Source organism: Equus quagga, chromosome 13, assembly GCF_021613505.1.
Source record: "Equus quagga isolate Etosha38 chromosome 13, UCLA_HA_Equagga_1.0, whole genome shotgun sequence".
NCBI classification, from domain to species: Eukaryota; Metazoa; Chordata; class Mammalia; order Perissodactyla; family Equidae; genus Equus; species Equus quagga.
In genome coordinates, this window is record NC_060279.1 from 44,073,733 (window position 1) to 44,098,894 (window position 25,162).

Below are 25,162 nucleotides of genomic sequence, written 5' to 3' on the forward strand. Positions count from 1 at the left end.
GTGCCCGCTGATTACCTAGGTCTTTCATCAAAATGGCCTTGTAATATTTCTTCTGCAATGCTGACATGCCATGGTATATCACTACTTCCGTCTTCTTGGGAAGCTCTGTAGCTACCTCAGCTTTCACTCGCCTCAGCAGAAATGGCTGCAAGAGCTGGTGTAGTTCACTTGCTGCACGAGAAAAAAAAACACACACACAACTGGTGTGGAACGAAAGCAAGACCAAGGCATTGAACTATTAGAGAACATACAGCAATTTATTTTCATTCTAATTTTCCTGCCAATTCTGCATTCTAGGTTGGTATGGTAATTTTTCATAGTATTTCTTCCTCCATTAGGTTCTTCCCAATTCCTTCTAAAATCATTAATGGCTGTTAACTCAAGAACTAGGAACACTCAAAGAACTTCATTCTTACTAATCATCTCAGTTGCATGAGCTTTTCTGCTTCCAGGATACTTTTGCATTTAACCACTTGGACGAGCATAACAGCTTAGCAATGTAGGGCAAGTAAGTAATATTGTCCCCATTTTTACAGCTAAGTTAAGTGAGGCTCAGAGAAATTAGGCATATTATCTAAAGTCACACAGCTGGATGCTAATGTTGCTATTATTCAAACTTAATTCTTTTGACTTCAACTCCCTTGTTCCTTCCCCAGGTGCCAAGAACTTCAAAAACTAGCCTAAAGTGGAATTACACCCTGTGGAGGGTTGTGAGATACAGCAAATAAAAATACAAGAGCCCAGTTAAATTGGAATTTCAGATAAATAACGAATAATTTTTAATATGAGCATGTCCCTTGTAATATTTTATTGGGTGTTGGGAGCAATCAGAGCAGGTTCCCCAAGCCACCCTCAGCCTTTGGTGTGGGGAATTCTTGCTATGAGAAGCCCTCCAACTCATATTCACCTAGTACACACATACACAATAGCAGGCATGCCTATCATTTGCTCTGAATCATCATCTTGGGATAATATTACAGGATAGACAGATAGCTCTATGAGGCAGAGGGCCAAAGGTGTGAGGGGAAGAAGACTACAACTGCAGCTATATGAACGAGGAAGGCTTCCCCCTTTCATTCCACCACGGGTCCATCCCAGACTTTTGGTTTTGGTACAGTATTAAAAGAGACATCAGTGCTGTGAATGCTTTACAGCACCCACACGCTTTTCTGCCTCAGGAAGTAGCAAAGTTAACAAAGTCCTTATAAAAATTACGTGGGGGAAAAAAAGTCTGCAAATCAGCAGATACTTTCTATTTCTTCCAAAAATGATCCAAATAAGCCCTATTGTAAAATCATGTAACAAACAAGAGAGTCACGAATAGCAGACAACTGGGAAGAACATGAGGGATCTAACATCACTGTATTTCTGTGTGGCTGTTTTTCTCCCTGGAAGGTGTCCTCTAGTTACTGACTCTTTCTTTTCTATCTATAACTACTATCTTTCATGCACTGTGGCAGTTTCTGGGCCCAGATCTCTTGGGCATGATTTATAGGAAGGGAACTTGCCTGACTCAGACTCTTTCTCAATATCCTGGTAACGCTGAACAAAATCTTCCACCTGCTCCTTGGAAAAGAGATCAGGCTCCACAAAACTCAGGAGAGAGTAGAGCTCTTGGAGGCTGTTCTGGATGGGAGTTCCGGTCAACAGGAGACTGAAGACTACTGAGAACTCAAATACATAAATAAGTAAAGTAAAAAATCCATAACATCTGAAAGCAAGACTGAGTTACTCATCACAACCCTGACCCACACAAAGAAAGGCATGATTTAACGGAATGACCACAGGCACATGAAATCAGAAGGCTCACATTCAAGTTGTACACTACTTGTTTGATGTTGGAAATACACCTCTTCGGTTTCAACTATAAGGGGATAATAATCCTGCAAAGGAAATACCATTATAAGAATGTAAGTAAAATCACTTTGTGAACTCTGAAGTACTACAGGAGTATTCAATATGGTTACTGTTATTCAATCTATATGGGGATTCAAGGTATGTGTCATAACCTATGTGAGGGAGTCTACTGGGGCGTCAGAGGCACACAGCAGATACTTATGCAGTTTGAGAAGCCCAAAGCTAAAGCATCAGGCCCCATCACTATAAGCAAGAAGCAAGAAGACCTGTACTAAAAGAATATCCTTTCATAAAACTTTACAGTGCATCACATGCAAGACTTCAAGATTTCCGGATGTTTCTTGGCCATATACAGCCCCAAAGGGAAAGGAATTCTTTAAATTTTGAGCAACAGATGAGTGCTCCAAGAATAAGAAACTAATGAAGTAAAAGGTTAGGGAAAACAATAACAACAGATATTAGGTCAAGCAAAGGACAACTCTGAACTGACAGTAACAAGAACTTATACCATTTGAGTTAAATAATATAGCAAAAAGGGAAAGTCATATCCTGTATATGTATATTAAATATTAAAACAGTATGTGTATGTATGTATATGCACATATACATACATACACATACATACTGTATTTTGATATTTAAAATAATATATTTTGATTTTTTAAAATAATATATATGCATATTTATATGCTGGGTGTACATATACACAGCAAAGGACATGGCAGCATATATACCAAATGTTAATGTATGTAGGCGAGGAGGATTATTGGTGGTTTTTACTTTTCTTCTTCTGTTTCTATATTTCGATTTGAGGGAGTTATAAGAGCACATTACTTCTGAAAGAAGAAAAGGTAATAAATGAAATGACACAATCAATTAAAACTGATTTGAAAATCTTTTACGGCTTTTTTAGGCAATCTTCCTTTCTTGCTTGTTTCTTTTTAAAAGGTTTAATCCATGTCCACCCATTCATGCCTGCTCTGCTTGCAGCGTGATGTTTCCATAGTGTTTCAAGTACAAGAACTGGTCAACAATAAATGTTTGCAATTTAACTCACATTTTCAACAGAATGTGTTCACCAAACAAAGAACTGAGGTGACCAAAGAAGACGAGATCACAAAGATAATCAAGGTTTTTGGTCACTACAATCAACTTCACATAAGTTATCATTTTTATTCAAAGCAGTGTCCATTTTGTCATCAAAACTTATAACCAGGTTAAAAAAAATCCAGAAACAATTTGTTTGTGTATAATATTTTTTAAACTTTTGTTGTATAAAATATTGTGCAAACATTTCTCATATTATTAAATATTCTTCTGCATAATTTTTCAAGGTAGGCTTACTCTGTAAATGTACTGAACAGGTATAGCAAAAATTGTGTAACTACTTCCCTATGTTTCACTTTAGGTTGCTTCCAACTATTACATACAAGCTGAACACAACATTAGGAAGGGGGAAAAAAAGGCAGTTACCCTTCTCCCCACGTCTCTGCCCAATCACTAAATGTAAGTCTTTCTTCCTAACCAACTAGTTGTCTGCAATTCAAATCTCAACAACAGAATGCTTAGGTGATGTCGAAAATTTCCTCAGTCAATCCCTCTGAACCTTATGAATAACAAGAAAAGGCTCTGAGGCCATCAACAGAACTTAGTTTCCCCACTCCAGACCCAGGGCTCTTTCACTACACCTGCTCATCTCCTCGCACTGTAAACGAGGAAACTGGCATGACAGTTGATGAAGCAGTCTCTTCCAAGGTTAGGCACCAGCATATGACAACCTCTCGGGAAAGATACACTGTTAAGAGTCCCTACAAAGAAAGCAAAAGACACCACAGAGCAGAGGGGGCCCACCAGGGACAGCAATCTTTGAGACTGTGCTAATAATAGATGGTGACCATATCTACATTATAATGCTAAAAACTACAACTTTTAGCCTGTAAATATGGAATTCAGATCTAACACTTTCCTCTGAATTTATTAACTGACTTATTATAGGTCAATGATGGTCACAGAAATTTGCACACTTGGACTCATGAATAACAAGCCTAACTAGGTCAATAAGAAGGTTACTTTATATCTACACGCTGTTCCACTGGTTCCTCGGAAGAGGGCAAATCTAGGGCTACAATGACGTTTCTCATTTTCTTTGGCAGAACAATGCCAGAGATCACGAGACGGGAGTGAGGTGAAGGGTGTCAAACCCAAAAGTAGGACAAAGATAAGAGAGATTGGAGATAAAACCCAATGATGTGAAATCAGCCTCTTCTTGACTCTGTGAACTGTCGAATTTTTTAAATAGGTAAATGAGGGGAGGAGTACAATGTTAGATGTATCTGCTATTGCAGACAGAATTATAATAAAACTACTTCTTAAAGAAATTGCCCCTTTGAAGAAGGTAAGAGAGTTGAAACACATCCAAAAATACAATGTATTTTATTGGTATAGAGTCTTATTTATTTAATAACCAGATTTTAGTAAATGTTATCTCCTGTGTAAAAGACAAGAAGAAAAGAAGTTAGGCCATATACTTTCGTCATCTGCAAAATGTTCACTTGGCCCTGCAGAAATCTGACTGGAAAAAAGTTTCAACTAAATTGACTCTATACAGGCCTAAACTAATATTTTTTTAAAAGGAATTATATCACAACTAAGACTAGGGGCTGGCCCGGTGGCACAGCAGTTAAGTTCGCACGTTCCACTTTGGTGGTCTAGGGTTCGCCAGTTTGGATGCTGGGTGTGGACCTAAGCATTGCTTGTCAAGCCATGCTGTGGCAGACGTCCCACATAGAAAGTACAGGAAAATGGGTATGGATGTTAGCTTTTGCTTCCTCAGCAAGAAGAGGGGGATTGGTGGCAGACGTTAGCTCAGGGCTGATCTCCCCTCCCCACAAAAAAACACAAAAAACTAAGACTATCCTGTGAGTTTACCTCTGAAAGTGTCTTATGCAGCAAGGAGCCTTGGTTTTTCAATCTGTGAGCTTCATCTACAACAAGAACACTCCAAGGGAAGCTGTGAGAGAAAAACCCAAACTTTCAGTTTTGTGTAACTCAACACATCTCACAACCAAAAAGTCTTACTATAAAACTGTGACTGACTGTTTTTGAGAAGACTAATATGAAGTCCATCCTATTAGAAACACATTCAAATTTCCTTCTTATCTGAGAGCCTACTACATACACAAGAGCATATCCAGATACAGTAGTAAAATTAAGGGAATTTTTTCCCCAAGATGGGAAAGATATATACATTGAAGGCAGAAAGGAAGGAGCCAGAGATAGAAAGCAAAAAGAAACATTTATGATCACCTACTATGTGCCAGACACGGAGTGTGGGGCTTTATGTATATTATTTAATTCAAAAGAATATAGTGAGTAGACGTTATTGTGCTCATTTGACCAACAAGGAAACTAAAGCTCAGAAAGGTTAGGTGACTTGGTCAAGGTCACAAAGCCAGTATGAGGTAGAGGTGAGATTCAAACCTAGAAGAAAAATCAAGAGACAGTAGTATCACAGCGGCTAAAAAAAGTATGATTTTAAAATGAGGAAGTGGTGAACAGGACCAAATGTTGCAGATATACAGGAAGGTACATCCATTGGATTTGTTAAAATGGAAGTCATTGGTAGCTGTTGTCAGAGCACATTTTGTAGCATAGGAGGCTACAACAACAATTTCTCAAGAAGTTTCATTCATAAAAGCATATCCTTTGACAATCCTGGGGAGCTGTTCCAAAAAAAAATTTGAAATATGGAAAAATATGTATGTATGAATATGTTCCCAGCTGCATTATTTAAAATAGCAAAAAACTGAAAATAATAATAAGTTTGATGATAGGTGATGAAATATTACATAGCATTTTAAATGGTAAATATGAATATGTTACAATAAAAAAAGGCCTATACAAAACTAAAAAAGATATAAATATTATATATCCTTTTTCACAAATATGAAAACCATGTGAAAGACATGAAGTGTAAGTTAGAAGATTTTTAAGTTTTTATTGTTTGTAAACATTCTGTAATTCCATTATTTTTATACTTAAAAAAAACAATGTATATACAAGAAAGGCAGAATATTGGAAAGACAGTGGGTATGGAAATAAAAATCTCTCAAAAATTAAGAGAAAGATCTTAAGCAGAAGTTAGGCCTATAAGGAGGAAGCCCTCCTCTTCTGAGGCTACAAAGAAAATCCAGAAAATGGGTGCAGAAACAGATACCTTGTACCAGTGACGTTAAGAGTGGTACAGGTGGAGGGACACCTGGGTCCAAAGAGACTGTAGAAATTGGGACCATTCCTGCTGAGCGGCATGAGCAGGTGATGCATCTAAGGATTAGAAGGAATAAGGATACAGCTGAAGTTGGACACTGGTCATGAGATAGGCTATGAAAGCGGCCAGAGTGTAGTGCCTGGTCCCTGCTTAGATTAGCATTCAAAGCAGACTAGGTCCTATTTCTTTCCAAAGAACTAGATATTTATAGGCTTTTACATACAGTGAGAATCCAATAAAAACTTCTTCAACGAAAAAGGCTACAGGGATGTGGATTTTGGCTCAGTGGAAGGAAGTAGGTTGATTCACTCAGCAAAGGACGTTCTAAAGGATGTTCCCTGAAAAGGTATTAATAGGTGTAGGCAATTCCAACATTGAATGGAGACTGGGACAAGGTAACTTCTAATCCTCTTGATGCAAAGATTTTATAAGTCTATTGTTTGTTAACAATATGAAAAATATGAAATTTTTTGATATGTGCACAGTCTTAACTCTCCACAATAAACCTCTTTAGGGCAGAGATTATATTACATTTTCTAGCTGAGTGTGCAATACAGTAATACACAAAATAACCTTGCCAAATGTACTGAAAGAATACATTGTGTTCTTGGGATTCATACTATGAGTCAACATGATAAATGTCACCTTATTTAGGTTCTTACATTCACCTGTAATGGATTCCAGACAGATGATCTGATACAGAAAGACTGTATTTCTGCTCAACAATGCAAAACTCCACTGCACTCAGATACTTTGAGAAGCTCTCTTAAAAAGACGCTCCACAGCAGTGAGTGCTGGGTCTGGATGTCTGCTTTACCATTTACTAGCAATTTACCTTGGGATGGGTTTTAATCTCTTACTTTCCTCAACTATAAAATGGATGATAATAGTTGCCTAGTAGGGTTTTCATGAAGATCAAACACGATAATTTATGTAAATTAATGTCCCAATCTTCTTATCCTTTGAGACTTCCTAAATATTGTCTTGTAACATGGATATCTGTATACTTCTTATCCCTCTATTAGAGTTTCTGTCTTCTTAGAGTAGCTCTATGGGTTACCTCCCCGGTATTGCTGATACTCCCAGAACAATGCCTTTCCAAAGGAAAGATTTTCAACAAAGAGTAAGTTGGATGTTTATAATAAAAAAGAAAAAAAGAGGACACGCGTATCCTCTTCCCAAGAAAAGATAATATGTTCACTTAAGTGAAACAAAATACTAGATGGAAGCCATGAAATCTGACTGAGCCTTTAGCATTTCAAAATAAGACAAAAATAGGAATCCAACTCAGAAGAACCCGGATGAGAAATAACATTTAAAATACTAAAAAAGCACTTGGAAAACAAAAGTCTCTGAACATCAGAGATGCAAATCCCCACCTGCTGAGGTCATAACTACATAAGCTATGGAGAATGAAACCTGTCAACATACCTTCTTCTCTTATTTACCTAAAGTCTAGCTCTTGTTTAATTTACATTGTAACTGTTGTCTTGACCACATGCTGCAACATGTCATCCCTACCATCAGGTGGTACTGAGTTAAATCTAAGTTTCCTATATTTCATGAGCTGATACGATGCCTGATAGCTAATCAATTAGAAGTATACTTAAAACTTCCTTTCTAAAAAGCTAATTTTATAGCATTGATTGCTACTTCAGGATATTTCCAGGAAAAAGCTGAAACAACTGATCTCATATATTGTAGCAAAATCTCCAAACAGCAGCCATGAAAGATGTCTAGGCAAGTTGTAATGTAAAGAATGTAAAAGGAACCACCCACCATGTTTACCTTATCTCCTTAATCCTCATAACGACCATCCAAGGTAAGAGATTTAATTTCCCCATTTTACAGGTCAAGAAGCTGAGTCTCATGGAGGTTAAGGTAACTAATCAAGGTCACACAGTTTATGGGTAGGGGCCTGGACTGTAGGACTCCTGCCATGCCTCCTATCTGTAAATAAGACTCATGGAAGACACAGCAGGAAACAAGCAAAGCACTAAAATCTGAAGGAAAGACATGACTTTCATGACAAATTCAACACAATTTCTGAAGTAGTGCAACATACTCACGATTTTAGAAATGATGCATCTTTCAAGCAAATCTGAAAAATTAAGGAAGACACATTATAAAAGCTGACATTGACATAACTCTGATATTAATAAGCTAGTTTCTTGTTAACTCTCCTAAACAACAGGACTTAGCTAAGTCTTATTCATTCACTAAGTAAAAAACGTTCTGAGCATAATTTCTAAGTAGCAATATCTTACAGACAAACAAAAGAGAGACATGAATAAGTGGAAGGTGTTCCTTACATTGGTCCAAACAGTCTTAGTTTGAAGAACAATGACTTAAAAAGAGACGGGAGGGGGAGTCCCCATGGCAGAGTGGTTAATTTCAGCATGTTTCGTTTCCATAGCCTGGCTAGCAAATTGGGATCCCAGGCACAGACCTACACCGCTCATCAGCCACTCTGTGGTGGTGACCCATATATAAAGTAGAGGAAGACTGGCACAGATGTTAGCTTAGGGCTAGTCTTCCTCAGCAAAAAATGAGGAGGCAGGCTAATCTTCCCCAGCAAAAAAAAAAAAAGAGAGACTGGAACTAAGTGTCCTCCATTCTCATTCCTCAGTAACAGAGATGATGCCTCAGCTGACAAAACCCTTTCCCCTGCCTATCTGCCTCCTTGTTTTCACTGACCAAGAGGCAGCTCAAGTGCCACCTCCCTGAGAAGTCTTCCCCCTAGATCCACCAGGAAAGAAAAGGAGAGATATCTAACTAATTTGGAGCACAATGGTCCTTCACTTCCTTTGGTCACAGCCCTGCTCTGAGAATCTAATGGAAGTAGACTTTCTTCTCAGAAAAATATGTGTTCTCAAAAAAAATTAAGGGCCGGCTCTGTGGCCGAGTGGTTAAGTTTGCGTGCTCTGCTGCGGCAGCCCAGGGTTCAGATCCTGGGTGTGGACAGGGCACCGCTCATCAGGCCACGTTGAGGCAGCGTCCCACATCCCACAACTAGAAAGGACCTGCAACTAAGATATACAACTATGTACCCGGGGGAGGGTTTGGGAAATAAAGCAGAAAAAAAAAAAAAAAAGATTGGCAACAGTTGTTAGCCCAGGTGCCAATCCTTAAAAAAAAAAAAAGGAAGATTGGCAACAGTTGTTAGCCTCGGTGCCAATCTTTAAAAAAAAAAAATTTAAATATAATTCCAGTGGATTCTATAACTTCTAAGGTCCCAGGTTAAGAGTGCTTGCTATAGAGAAAAAATGGATACCTCATAGGTAGTTAGCAGTACATGAAAACAAGCCTCCTGTTTCAGGTCTTGCTGTAGGTGGGCTCTCTCCTCCTTGTCACCTGCATATGTGACACAGGAAAGACCTGGAGCAAATCTGAATCCAAGAAAAGAGGTAGATGAACATAAATGCAGAGCCATGGGAAAAGGTATGCATACGTGGAAACTTGCATTTCATGGAAGGATTGCAGACGTGCAGACCACAGGACGCCCTGTAACCAGAAAGAGTCCTGGGACTCTGGAATCTTACCTAGAGCAATGGGTAAACCTAAGAGTAAGTCCCTGTGTGAAAAGGAGGAAGGGTCAGATCAACATCTAAAAGGGCCTGTGCTGACTCTAAAAAGAAAACTATTTTTTCCATGTTGGTTATTTCCTATGTCACTTTGAAAAAGATGCCTTCTCATTTAGTTCAGCAAAATTTACTGAAAATGAGTACTGACCTTCAAATTGCCAAATAGTAATAATAACACCCATTGGAGCCTCCCCTCATAAGATCCTCAGTCTCTAACTACATTGCCTCAGGTCAGAGTTTTTGGAAAGAAATAAACTCACTGCGTAGGACAACATGCTGTTTTATCATATTTCACATATCACCCAGAAGAAAAATCTTAATCAATGTAAAAAATAAAATTTCATCTATGTCTACTTGTACCTTTCCATCTCTTCTTTCCAGTTGCTTAAAACAGACAAGGGACAAAGAATCAGGAATGGCCCTTCATCATTCAGTCTTCCTGCCAAGTAAATGAAGAGAGCAATAGCCTGGAACACAGACAAAGAAGGCAGTTTTGATCATATTTCCACATGAGAAACAACCACAAACTTCCCACAATCTTGTAGGGAACATAAACTCTTATAGAAGACTTGCTTTACAGAAATATAATGTACCGTACAATCTCCCACATATTAGAAGAGTCACCCATTCCTAGAGTGAAATCGCAGAAGCCTAAATATAATTGCCAAAGAAAGGTATGGTACTCAATTACATCCATCGTTAACAAGCAACAGTGCTCCACATTTAGGTAACTGAACCTCTAATGCAAAGAAAAAAATCAGGAAGCACAACAGAAATCAATGAAAACAATGCACATAATGCACACGATACTCTGTGAACATATGGCAAGAAGTACCAAGACGTGACTATAAAGATTATCAACCACACGGTGGCCTCCGCTGCTTGCCAGGCTCTCCTAAGGGGGAAAGATTTCCTTCCTTCCCAACCTCCTCCCCCCCATGTGCATTTATAGAGTACCTTCTATTTGCTAGAAACTGTTCTGAGCTCTGGCATATAACAGTGAAAAGAGAAACAAACTCCTAGCTCCCCTGAAGTATACATTCTAGTGAGGAAAACAATAAATAATGCCTCACAAGCTTAAGTTGGGATATAACATGGAAATCTCTGTAAACCAAAGTAGGCTTCCTTGAGGATACGGCTGCACACTTTTGACTAGAAAAGTTTCTTTAAAAGCTTGCTGTGATATACAGAAAAGCAGGATTCTTTTATACAACAAAAAGTCTGAGGATCCCCCATCCCCAAATGGTGAACCTTTTCTCAGAAAATCTGTCCTAAAGATATAATCCAAAATCCTGTGAAAGCTACACACCCCAAGACGTTTGCATCAAGCTTGATTTAAATTGCACAACAAGAGGAGAACTTGCCATTCCTCATCTGTAGAACATTTCAGTACATTATGATCAATTCTCCTGACTGAACATCATGCATCCAGTAGAAAATAATGACTGGGAAGCATATAATAAAATGCAAAATTACAATGACAGTGTTAGATTACTAAAATACAAAGTATGTGTGCACTATAATTTCAACCATGTAAAACATACATTGCCATTCATGGTTATGATTAGAGTGTTGTGGTTATGGGGTGGCAATTATTTTTTTTAACAGAGATTACACTAATTTTATAGTGGAAATAATTTTCTTTTTTAACTACCTATGTCTTCTCAGCCCAGACTGTGCCAGAGAAACCACCCAATAGGTACTTACTGGATTAAAACTATTCTTTTAGCTTTTGCTGAGGATGCTATTTAGAGAAAATTTATCTTTTATTACTGTAAACCAGATATAACTAAAACACAAATTTGGATTCAGCAGTGAACTCTACCAAACGTTTAAGGAAGGAACAACACCAATTCTACACAAACTCTTCCAGAAAACTGAAGAGGGGGAATACCTCGCAACACATTCTATGATGGCAGCTTTACCCTAATACCAAAACCAGACAAAAATATTCCAAGAAAAGGAAACTACACACCAATATCCTTCATGAACATAGATGTAAAACTTCTAAACAAAATGTTAGCAAGATGAACTTGTAGGTGTGGTATTTTTAGGGCACTTAAAGTAGAGCTATATGAACACTCTGAGGAAAGGTAAAGAACAAGTGGCATTTGCTGGCTCTAACTGAAGTCAGGGCAATTCCAATGTCTGAGGCAAAGGAGACTGCAGGGAAGGCTCTGTAGCTTGTCCAAGAGCCCCTTAGCCTGGCTCCCAGAGACATCCAGGAAAGTTACCTTTGCTCTAATTCCACAGCTCTCACTTCAGGAATGTACTAGAACCAGGCTTATTTGTCTGAGAAATCTGAGAGTGACAAATGAGGTACCTCCAGGTACCACACTTGCAGGTCATACTGTACTCTGAATAGCCCCAAGATTGATGCAGTACACCTGGCTTAAATAAAGTAGTCTCCAACCCATGATCAGACTAGCCTATGTGCAGAACTGCTCCAGCCTGATGTTTATGTATGTGAGGTTAGACTTGGAGGGGGCAGTTGAGCTTCTAAAAGGACTGACGAGACCTTCACTCTTTCTGTTTGTTCACCAGTGAAACCTTTTTGGTATCGAGAAAATTATACTTTTACGGTTTCTGATCAAGTTGCCTCTGCTGTGTACCTTGACTGCACTGACTTTCTTTGCTATCCTATAGATGAGTAAACGTTGAGTGATTAACCCAAGGGGTGTCTAAGTCTGGACTTTCCAACGATGCAGTCCTACCACTGACATCTGTCACAACAGGGCTGTACTGGTGATCATCCTACTGGAAGCATCTATCTCAACACACCATTTGCTTATCAGTGCACAAGGAGGCCACATCTGACTCTCCACGTCTCTAGACTGTACCCTACCATTAGATGACAAAGGCATTTTGGAAAACATACGATACCTCATCTGTACTTCTCTAGGATGGCAGAGAAATGGGAAGTGGCCCCACCACCCACCAAGAAGAGAGATTAATATTAGAAGTGATCCAGTTAACTTAACTAAAGTATTCTAAGGAGTTCAGAGTCAATTTGATCCCCGGGACAGGTATATTGGTTTTGAATAGAGGAAAATCTTACCCATTAATTGCAACTCTAAATGTCGAGGGCTAGATAAGCCTAGTGGCACAGTTCAAAACCATCCCCATGACTAGAAAAGTCGACCCAAGGTTATGATCTCTTAACAGAGGTTCAGGCATTTCACCTCTTAGTATAAAAATACATACCGGTACCCAGCAGATAAAGATAGTAATGCGTTGTAAGGAGGTATTCCAGTGGAGGTGAACAGTGGTCACTCCAGAGTAACATACCTGGCAGGTCTTCCCCAGGCCCATCTCGTCTCCCAAGATGCAGCCATTCTGACAATGGAAGCGCTGAGCCAGCCAGTTGACTCCCTCAAGCTGGTAAGAGTGTAGATGAATCCCTAGAAATAAAACAACTTTATCTGTCTGAGGAGCAGACTTTTCAGAACACACACAGGATATGTTCTCAGACTTCGACAGAAGAATGCAGCCTAAATTCCCACACCCCCAAACCTTACTGGCCATATCCTTTGCTGGGAAGTTATGAATATGCAAACATTTGCTGACTTCCGAACCACTTTTTGAGAAAACTTAGTCACCATTATATTCCAAGCCTTAAAACAGCCTGTTAGTGTTAGAGTGTCCAATTGGCAGAGGAGAAAGTCAACGTGGGATTTGGCCCCTAAACTGCCTGAATCTCCTGCCAGGGTCCATTCTAGAAAATAAGGCATTACTGATATAACAACAACAACACACGGATTGTACATGTGTCTACTTAACTGCAACCATTTATATTTGCCATTGGTGCTAAAGGAAAAAAAATCAAGACAGGACTATATTATGCTTCAACAGAGAAGCAGTGCTGTTAAGAGCTGAAATGATGTGGCACGGAAAGTGTTTAATAGTGCAAAAAGGACAGAAGAAAATGTCTGAAACCCACATGGAGCTTCTGTTGCATCTCTTTTCTTTCTCCCTTGAAAAGAAGTCCAAATTCAGAAAATAGCCATATTTTGGGGAGAAGGAAGACTCTAAACCTACTTCATCCAAGAACTATTAACAAAAACATAACTTTGTGGTTTGAACTCATGACCTTTAAAAAGAAGCTAGCCAATATATAATAAGTGTAGAAGATTAAAAAGATTAACAAGTTGGGGCCAGCCCCATGGCCGAGTGGTTAAGTTCATACACTCCAGCTTCCGCCCAGGGTTTTGCTGGTTTGGATCCTGGGCAGGGACATGGCACTGCTCATCAGGGCATGCTGAGGGAGGATCCCATATAGCACAACTGGAAGGACCTACAACCAACATATAGAACTATGTACTGGGGGTCTCTGGGGGGAAGAAAAAAAAAAAAGACTGGCAACAGATATTAGCTCAGGTGCCAATCTTTAGGAAGAAAAAAAAGGTTAATCAGTTATTTTTATTTAAGCACTTACTAAATACCAGCAAGAGCAGTGAATGCTTTACCTAAGTTACCTCACGTAATAGCTATAACAATTCCACGCATTAGGTATTAGCCCCATTTTGTAGGTTAGAAAATTCAGACAATCAAAGAAGATTAAAATGTAAAATCTGGAGACTTCCTCTTCTGGGAAGATGGTGATGTTCTTTTCCCCATTCTTCTTACTAATACAACTAACAATCCTGAATATTACAAATAAAACAGACATAAGACGACTTTGAAAAGGCGGAGCAAAGAAGGCAGACCTGCTAGTGACCTCAGGACCTGAGGAATAACAAGGTGATGTGTTCCCTGGGTTTATTTTTGCCTCATATATCCCAGACTTGGAAGTGAAGAAATTGGCAACCCAGCAAGGCCTGGATTCTACCCCTATTAGATCACAATGCACTCCCTCCACCACCTCCACATGAGTGGTGTCAAAGGAGGCCTGGTCTAGATGTAGGACTTTTATCACTTCCTGGAGGTGATGAGCCCACCCCTCCTGCAGTGTCACTGGAGACCAAGTGGAGAGCAAGTACTCTCACTCTCACCAAGGGGTCAGGAGCCTCCTCCCTAAGCCCAGGTGTCAACAGAGCCCAAGAGGGGGAGCTTGGACTTCTATCTCTACCTGGCAGTAACAAGACAGCAACCAACGTCCCTTGTAAGAGCAGCATGAAACAAAGACAGTTAAAGAGAAGGTTTAAATAAGACAGAATCTCATAACGTAATACAAAAATGTCCAGGTTTCAATCAAAAAGCACTCATCATGAATATCAAGAACTGGGAAGATTTCAAATGGAATGAAAAAAGACAATCATTAGATGCCAACATCCAGATGACACAGATTTCAGAATTATCTGACAGGTTTTAAAGCAGCAATGATAAAAATGCTTCAACAAGCAATTATGAACTTCAAACAACTGAAAAAATGGAAAGCATCGGTAAAGAAAGAGAAGATACAAAAAAGAACCACATGGAAATTTTAACTCTGAACAATACAATAATCAAAATAAAAAGCTCAGAGGATGGGCTCAACAGCAGAATGGAGGGAAGAGAAGAAAAAGTCAGTGAACTGGAAGATAGAACCAGAGAAATTACTCATCCGAAAAACAGAGGGAAAATAAAGCGAAAACAAAAGAACAGAGTCTCAGGGAACTGCAGGACTCTAACAAAAACAATCTATATTCATTCATTGGTATCCCAGAAAGAGATGAGAAAGAAGTTGGGGCTGAAAATGGACTTAAAGAAATAATGGCCGGAAACTCCCTAAATTTGGCAAAAGACCTACAGACTCACGAAGTTGAGTGAACTTTAAACAGAATGAAACAAAGAAACCTACACCAAGACACATCATAATTAAGGTTCTAAAAACTAAAGACAAAGAAAATATCTTGAAAACAGCCAGAGGAAAATGACATGAGTTACCTAGAGAAGAAAAACCAAGAGGCCATTTCCCCAGCTGTCAGCTTCACACCCTTCTGCCTCAGCCCCAATCCTTGCCAGCAAAATGAATGCTCAGTACTCACCTAACTCTCCTGAAATTAGGACTAGTTGCCTAGTGAAATGTAGAAAACCCGAATCCCTCTCCTTCACTTTCCCCTTCCAAATCTCCCATAGTCATCTGCTTGGCCAAAGCCAAGTCACATGCACTACAGAACTACAAGACAGTCTGAGAAATATTGACTTTTGTTTTCTAGCCTCCAGGGTGCAGTAAGGCAGGCTCAGGGGTTGGGAAAGGAATAAATCTGAGGGTGTCTCTCTGTAATATCCATTATACAGTTGTTTGAGTTCTCTTGCTCACCTCTCAAGTGGATGACAAGTAGTGAAAAAGCAGGAAAAAAAACCAGCAAGAAGTAATAGGTCTGCATATTCCAAAAACAAAGCAGTCCTAAAGTATCTTTCTGACCCAATGTATTTTGGGTTTCTGAAGTTCACTGGCACAGACCTACACCACCTGTCAGCCCTGCTGAGGTGGTGACCCACATACAAAGTAGAGGAAGGCTGGCACAGAGGTTAGCTCAGGGCAAATCTTCCTCAAGCAAAAAAAAAGGAGGTAGACTGGCAACAGATGTTAGCCCAGAGCAAACCTTCTTAACAGAAAAAAAAAAAACCCAGGAATAATAGCCGAGAACTTCCCAAACCCGGGGAAGGAACTGGATATACAAGTACATGAAGCTAAAAGAACACCTAATTATCTCAACGCAAAAAGACCTTCTCCAAGACACATATTAAAACTGTCAAAAGTCAATGACAAAGGGGCTGGCCCCGTGGCCGAGTGGTTAGGTTCGCGCGCTCCACTGCAGGCGGCCCAGTGTTTCATTAGTTCGAATCCTGGGCGCAGACATGGCACTGCTCATCAGACCACGCTGAGGCAGCGTCCCACATGCCACAACTAGAAGAACCCACAACGAAGAATACACAACTGTGTACCGGGGGGCTTTGGGGAGAAAAAGGAAAAAAATAAAAAATCTTTTAAAAAAAAAAAAAGTCAATGACAAAGAATTTTAAAGGCAGCCAGGGAAAAAAAGACAGCAACCTACGGGGAACCCCCATCAGACAATCCGCAGATATTCTACAGGCCAGGAGAGAGTGAAGTGACATATTTAAAATATTGACAGATAAAAACTGTCAGCCAACAATACTCTATTCAGCAAAGTGACCTTCTAGATATGAAGCAGAAATAAAGCCTTCCCCACACAAACAAAAACTGAGGGAGCTCACCACTACTAGACCTGCCTTACCAGAAATGCCAAAAGGAGCTCTGGGGCCAGCCCCATGGCTGGGTGGTTAAGTTTGTGCACTCTGCTTCAGCGGCCCAGGGTTTCGCTGGTTCAGATCCTGGGTGTGGACATGGCACCACTCATCAAGCCATGCTGAGGAGGCAGCCCACATGCCACAACTAGAAGGACCCACAACTAAAAATATATAATTATGTACTGGGGGCTTTGGGAAGAAAAAGGAAAAATAAGATCTTTAAAAAAAAGGAGTCCTTATTCCAGAAACAAAAAGGCAAAAGTACACAAAAAAAGCTTTGAGTAAGGTGATAAATGACATAGAAACTTGTAAAGCTATTAGAGAATAGGGTGTTAAACACTCAATGACAGCATAAAGATTAAAGGAGTAAAAGAAGGATTAAAAATAACTAAAGCTATTTCAACATGGTATTGAATTCACAATATAAACAGGAATAATTTGTGACAACCAAAACATAAAAGGGGAGGAGGAAAAGGATGGAACCTGTATAGGCAAATGTATAGGCAAATGAAGATAAGATGCTATCAGCAGAAAAAGGACTATTTTATCTTTGACACATTGTATACAAACCTCATGGTAACCACAAAACAAAAATCTAGAGACATGAAACAACAAAAAAAAGGAAACTGAGAAAAACATCACAGGAAATCACCAACTAAAATGGCAGACAGAAACACAAGGGAAAAGAAACAATGGAGATATACAACAACCAGAAAATAAAAGATAAAATGGAAATTGTAAGTCCTCATATATCAATAATCACCCTAAACATAAATGAATTGAACTCATCAATCAAAAGGCACAGAGTGGTCGGATGGATTAAAAAGCAACGCCAAACTATATGCTGCCTTCAGGAGATTCATCTCAGCTCTAAAGACAAACACAGGCTCAAAGTGAAGGAGTGGAAAGTGATACTCCAAGTAAACGGCAACCAAAACAAAGTGGATGTAACCATATTTATATCAGACAAACTACACCTCAAGCCAGAAAAGGTAACAAGAGACAAAGATGGACATTATACAATGATAAAGGGAACAATCTATCAAGAAGACATAACATTTATTAATATACATGCACCCAACATAGGAGCACCAAAATATATAAAGCAACTATTAACAGACCCAAAGGGAGAAATTGACAGCAACACAGTAACAGTAGCAGACTTTAACACCCCACTTACATCAATGGATAGATCATCCAGGCAGAAAGTCAACAAGGGAACATCAGCCTTAAATGACACACCAGACCAGATGCACTTAATAGATACATACGGAACATTTCATCCGAAAGTGGCAGAATGCACATTCTTCTCAAGTGCACATGAAACATTCTCAAGGATACACCATATGTTGGTCACAAAGTAGGCCTCAATAAATTTAAGATTGATATAGCAAGCATCTTTTCTGATCACAACAGTATGAAACTAGAAATAAGCTACAGGGAAAAGTGGAAAAATCACAAATATGTGGAGACTAAACAACAAGCTACTCAATAACTATTGGCTCAATGAAGAAATCAAAGGAGAAATCAAAAAATACACAGAGACAAATGAAAATACAACATACCAAAATCTATGGGATGCAGCAAAAGCAGAACTAAGAGGGCAATTTATAGCAATACAGGCCTACCTCAAGAAACAAGAAAAATCTCAAATAAACAATCTAATCTTACACCTAAAGGAACTAGTAAAAGAAGAACAAATGAAGCCCAAAGTCAGGAGAAGGGAGGAAATAATAAAAATCAGAGGGAAAATAAATGAAATACAGAGTAAAAAGACAATGGAAACAATGAAACGAAGAGCTGGTTCCTTGAAAAAATTTTAAAAATCAGAAATGAAAGAGGAAAAGTTACAACAGATAGCACAGAAATAAAAGGGATCATCAGAGAGTACTACAAACAGCTATATGCCAACAGATGAGAAAATCTGAAGAAATGGATAAATTCCTAGAATCATATAATCCTCTAAGACTGAACCAGGAAGAAATCGAAAATCTGAATAGACTGATTACTAGTAAAGGGACTGAAACAGTAATCAAAAACCTCTCCAAAAATAAAAGTTCAGGACCAGAGGGCTTTACTGGTGAAGTCTACCAAACATTCAAAGATTTAATAGCTATCCTTCTCAAAGTCTTCCAAAAAGCTGAAGAGGAAGGAATACTTCCTAACTCATTTTACAAGGCCAACATTACCCTGATACCAAAACCAGACAAAAACAACACAAAAAAGGAAAACTATAGGCCAATACCTCTGATGAACATAGATGCAAAAATTCGCAACAAAATATTAGCAAAACAAATTCAATATACATTCAAAGCATCATACATCATGATGAAGTGGGATTTATTCCAGGGATGCAAGGATAGTTCAACACCTGCAAATCCATCAACGTGATACACGTTAACAAATCAAAGGATAAAAATCACAGGAACATCTCAATAGATGCAGAGAGAGTAAGTGACAAGATTCAACATCCATTTTTGATAAAAACTCTCAATAAAATGAGTATAGAAGGAAAGTACTTCAACATAATCAAGGCCATATATGACACACCCACAGCTAACATCATACTCAATGGTGAAAAGCCGAACGCTTTTCCTCTAACATCAGGAACAAGACAAAGATGCCCACTCACACCACTTTTATTCAACATAATACTTTAAGTCCTTGCCACAGTAATTAGGAAAGAAAAAGAAAGAAAAGGTATCCAAGTTGTAAGGGAAGAAGTAAAACTGTCACTATTTGTGGATAATATGATTTTATATATAGAAAACCCTGACTCCACCAAAAAACTATTAGGAATAATTAACAATGTATACAGTAAAATCACAGAGTACAAAATCAACACACAAAAATCAGTTGCATTTCTACATACTAACAACAAACTATCAGAAAGAGAAATTACGAAAGTAATCCCATTTACAACTGCAACACTTTTACACTGAAAACTATAAGATATTACTGAAAGAAACTGAAAAAAAACACAATGAAATGGAAAGACATTCTGTGCTTATGGATTAGAAGAATGAACATAGTTAAAATGTCCATCTTACCTAAAGCAATCTACAGATTCAATGCAATCCCTATCAAAATCCCAAGGGCATTTTTCACAGAAACAAAACAAAAAATTCTAAAATTTATATGAAACCACAAAAGACCCTGAATAGCCAAAGCAACCCTGAGAAAAAAGAAAAAGCTGGATGTATCATACTCCCTGATTTCACACTATGCTACAAAGCTACAGTAACCAAAACAATACGGTACTGGGAGAAAAAAAGACACACAGATCAATGGAACAGAACTGAGAGATCAGGAAGAAACTCACACATATATGGACAGCTAATTTATGACAAAGGTGCCAAGAACATACAAAGCAGAAACAAAAGTCTCTTTAATAAATGGTGCTGGGAAAACTGGACAGCTACACGCAAAAGAATCCAACTAGACCACTATCTTACATCCTACACGAAAATTAACTCAAAATAGATTAAATGTAAGACCTGGAATCATAAAACTCCTACAAGAAAACATAGGCAGCTCTTTGACATCAGTCTTCGCAGTATCTTTTTGGCTATGTCTCCTCAGGCAAGGGAAAAAAAAGAAAAAAGGAACAAACGGGACTACATCAAACTAAAAAGCTTCTGCATAGCAAAGGAAACCATCAACAAAACGAAAAGACAACCTACCAAATGGGAGAAGACATTTGCAAGGCATACATCCAATAAGGGGTTAATATCCAAAATATATAAAGAACTCATACAACTCAACAGCAAAAAGCCAAACAACCTGATTAAAAAATGGCCAGAGGATCTGAACAGACATCTTTCCAAAGAAGACACACAGATGGCCAACAGACACATGAAAAGATGTTCAACATCACTAATTATTAGGGAAATACAAATCAAAACCACAAGACATTACTTCACACCTGTTAGAATGGCTATTATCAAACAGACAAGAAATAACAAGTGTTGGAGAGGATGTGGAGAAAAGGGAACCCTTATACACTGCTGGGGGGAATGTAAACTGATGCAGCCACTATGGAAGACAATACAGAGATTCCTCAAAAGATTAAGAATAGACCTACCATATGATCCACCTATTCCACTTCTGGGTATTTATCTGAAGAACACAAAAACACTAATTCGAAAAGGTACATGCATCCCTATGTTCATTGGAGCATTATTTACAATAGCCAAGATATGGAAACAACCTAAGTGCCCATCGACAGATGAATGGATAAAGAAGATGTGGTATATATACATACAATGGAATACCACTTAGCCATGAAAAGAGATGAAATCTTGCCAGATGCAACATGGACGGACCTTGAGAGTATTATTATGCTAAGTGAAGTAAGTCAGACGAAGAAAGACAAATACCATAGGATTTCACTCATATGTGGAATATAAAAAACCAAACAAATGAACAAACACAACAAAAACAAACTCATAGAAGCAGACAACAGATTGGTGGTTACCAGAGGGAGGGCAAAATGGGTCAATTATATGGTGACAGATGGAAATTACACTTTTGGTGGTGAGCACACTGTAGCATATGCAGATGTCAAACTATAATGTTGTACATATGAAACCTATATACAATGTTATAAACCAACGTTGCATCAAAAGAAAATCATATAGGAAAAGGCTGAAAGATTTGACTACAGAATTCTTAAATTTCACCACTGAAATACACACACACACAACAAAGTCAAAAGGCAAATAAACTAGAGATCATATTTCCAATACATGTGACAAACATTTAATACGTTCAATGCAAAAAAGATCCTACAAAGCAAAAGACAAATACCTCAATTAAAAAATAGGCAAGGAGTGCAAACAGACAAGGAACAAAAGAAACATGAACACCCAAGTGTCCATCAATACTAGTAAACAAACATTAAATAAAACAAAGCAGCATTTTTAACTTCTCAACTTAAAAACTACCAGTGTTGGTGAGAGTGTGGAGAAACGAGCAAAAATTTTGCATAGTCTTTGTTCTACAAATGCTGCCTTTGAGGAATTAAAATTGATAGCTACAACAAATATTTGGTTACAACAATATTTACTATTATTATTTATAACAGCAAAAAAAGTAAGAACCCAAATACCTAAGCAGACAGGCTAGCTAAATTACAGCACACCCAGACAGTGAAATACTCTATAGCCAGTAAATATGATATTGAAGAAGAATAAATGATTATAAAGAAGAAAATTATGGTTTCCAAAAAAGAATGTACATGAAACCCCATTTCTGCAGCTCTCCTTTGCTTCCCACTTTGCCTTGGAAAGGAAGAATAAAAAAATGAAATAATACACACATACACACACGCATGTGTAGACCAAGGGCTAGCAGAGTAGATAACTTATTAACAGTAAGAGGATTAAGGAGATTAAATTTTTTTCCTTTGTGCATAGAAAATTTACCCTACATGTTTTACAGAGAACGTATAAAAGCTCCTATAATCAAAAGTCAGTAAGCATTTTTAACCAACTCACAAAGAACAGTTTCTCAGAATGTTAATTTATTCTGGTAAATAGAAATAGGAATTTCAAGTTATAATCTTCAATGGTTATTCTTTTGAGTATACCTATTTTCTGTTTTTTCTTCCGCCCCACTACCGATTTATCCACTCCCACCACCAAGTTTCCACGTTTGCCTATTTACTTTTTCATTCACCCACTTTAACTCATCCACGAAAACTTGCAGCCTCTTATCTATCTTCTCATTTTCACTAAACCAGCACACATCCATGTCTCTGGGTGTACTATTTACAGTCTAATCTCAATGTGCACACTTTAACCCTCTCTCACACATGTTCTCAAAGTATCACACCCAAAAACACATGGAAGGAAACAGGCAAACACACAAACATATAAACTTTAGTCAAGATACCTCAAACATAAACAGCAGTCCATAAATCCACATTTAAGTTGGATACACACTCCTTACAGACACAGAAAAACACATTCTTATACACTCAGAGACTCAAGAAGGGAGAGATTTTTCTCTTCCATGTCTGTATCCTATCCATTCATCTTTATCCATCCCTCTTCTGAGCTGGACATAGAACCACATCTTTTGTTTCATTCTGAGAATAACAAGACTTCACACTTCCTTGATACTTAGCATATAAGTTCAATAAGTACTTCTTTCTAAATTTGAAAGCACTCACACGACCTAGTCTAGAAATTCTAGGAGGGCAGAGTCCATATTTATTTTACTCCTATCTGTACCAACACCTTATAGTATGTAGCTCTCAGTGGCACTCAATAAATAATGAATTAACGACTACATCACTCACTACTGTTGTCCAATGTTCTGTCACACAGTCAAGGCACGCACTGCGTGCTCCATTTTATGAAGAAAACAAGGACCGGAGACGTTAGGTGGGGATTCAAGCGCAGGTCAGCAAACAGGACCCGGGTCTCTCCATCCGCAGGAGATGCAGTCAGGCTCGCTGCCTGCAGACCTCAGGGGAATGCAAGTTTCAAGCTTCGAAGATTCTAGGAAAAGGCTAGTAAAATAAAATAACGACGTGCGGCAATGAGCCGATAAACTTCTCTTAGCTGCATATTTTAATATATAGCCCTGGGGGAGAATTAACCGTGCTCCTGCACTGTACCCGAAGAAGAAAACTGAAGCGTGAACACGAGTTCTGCCAGTTTTTACAGCAGCAACCAATTAACCAGGCCGGGCCTCCAAACCTACCGGAAGAGAAACTTTAAGCCACACCCTCGGGGCCAGGACGTCCTCTGCTTCTTCAGAAAGTCTCACGTTTGGCACAGGGCTCTCACCCAGCCCCCCCCCCCCCCCCCCCCCCCCCCCCCCAGGCAGGCCTCACTTCCCGTCCCCAATCCTATTCATCCCGTGTGCGTGGGCCCGCGCGCAGCGCAGGCGGCGGCAAAGCCACCTGGCCCCAGGCCGGGTTCCTTTCCGCCCAGCGCACCCCGGGGCGGGAAGGGAAGGCCCTACCGCCCGTAGGTAAAAAACCCACAGGCCAGTCCGCCCACGGCGCCGCAGGAGCGCCCCCGGCGCGCGGTCCCCGGCCCGAGAGAAGGGAGTCCCACCGAGTTTGCTAGCCCGGGGTGGAGGCGGGGGAAGTCCGCCCGGGGCCACTGACCTGTCAGGCCCCACTGCCTTAATTCCTGCTCCTGCACCAGCGCCCGCGGCGCCTCGGCTCCGCTCTTGGTCTGAAGGGCCAGCAAAAAGCCGGGCACGTAGCCCCCGGGGGTCGCGGCGCTCGCGCGCTCCATGGAGCCGGGAGAGGCTCCGCCCCGCCGCCCCCCGCACTTCCTCCCCGACGCGCGCGGCCGGAGCCCGTGGGCGCAGCCGCCGCCAGAGGGCGCGCCGGGCGCTCTGAGCGACCCCGCAGACGGCCTCGAAATTGCGGTCCGCGGTACGCGCACGCCGCCAGGTTCTGGCTCCCGGCGCTTCTGGTCGTGCTTATTCCCGCTGTAGGCGTCTGATGCCTGAAACGCTCGTCAGGGGATCAACATGTGCTTGTATTTTACTTATTATTTAACCAACATTGACTGTCATGTGGCAGGTATTCTGCTGAGTTCTGGGGTTATAGAATTCAATAAGACATCGTCCCTGCCCTCTAGCGATTCACAGCAAGATTGTAAAGGATAGCGTGTTCCGTGCAGTTAACACTGGTAATAAATTGCTTTGGGCCCTGAAATCCTCTTACTTGCTCCCTGCTGACTGTAGGCCAAAGTTAGGAACCTCTAAATGGTAGTTAATTAAGATCACGAAAGGTGTCATTTCCACAGTGGACTTCTCAAGTGAATTATGGGGAGTAAATTGAAGCGATGTGTTAGATTGGGGGACACCGTGAGTCAGCATCAGCTTTGAGTGGGTTTATGATTACTAGTGTACCAATAATACAGATGTTATTATAACACCACCCAAATAGCTGCATTTATTGATGCAGTTACAAGGGGTGCCCTAAAGGCTTTACACATATTTATTTGCTCGTTTAACCCCCATAATAACCCCACAAGCAGGCACTATAATTGTCTCCATATTACAGATGAGGAAATGGAGACTTGGAATGGTAAGTAGCAAAGCTGGCACAGGAACCATATTATTCTCTGGTGACATCATCAGAATACTATTCCCATTTAGGTTAATCTTGGTGCTTCCATCATCAGTAAACTTGCAAATTACAGTTGCACTCTTCCACATCCTCACCTACCATTAAAAAAAGGGAGGAATTATTGGTGAGCTACAAAAGAGATGACTTCAGGTTGGTTTA

At 39.6% G+C, this 25,162-nt stretch overlaps 1 protein-coding gene across 4 annotated transcripts in view; it reads right to left on the minus strand.

The window, feature by feature from the left end:
• Positions 1–24,175, minus strand: part of CHD1L (chromodomain helicase DNA binding protein 1 like) — a 62,778-nt gene extending 38,603 nt beyond the window's left edge. For 2 of the 4 annotated variants that reach the window (XM_046682975.1, XM_046682978.1), the window contains exons 1-9: positions 24,026–24,175; positions 12,997–13,109; positions 10,069–10,175; positions 9,399–9,513; positions 8,194–8,225; positions 4,786–4,867; positions 1,811–1,883; positions 1,509–1,664; positions 16–171 (exon numbers count right to left, since the gene is read on the minus strand). In XM_046682975.1, coding sequence (XP_046538931.1) covers positions 16–171; positions 1,509–1,664; positions 1,811–1,883; positions 4,786–4,867; positions 8,194–8,225; positions 9,399–9,513; positions 10,069–10,175; positions 12,997–13,109; positions 24,026–24,158 — 967 coding nt within the window. In that variant the 5' untranslated portion in view covers positions 24,159–24,175. Of the gene's footprint in view, positions 1–15; positions 172–1,508; positions 1,672–1,810; positions 1,884–4,785; positions 4,868–8,193; positions 8,226–9,398; positions 9,514–10,068; positions 10,176–12,996; positions 13,110–23,206; positions 23,420–24,025 lie in introns of all 4 variants that reach the window. The other 2 variants (XM_046682977.1, XM_046682976.1) reach the window with 2 other exon arrangements.
• Positions 24,176–25,162: the final 987 nt, after the last annotated feature.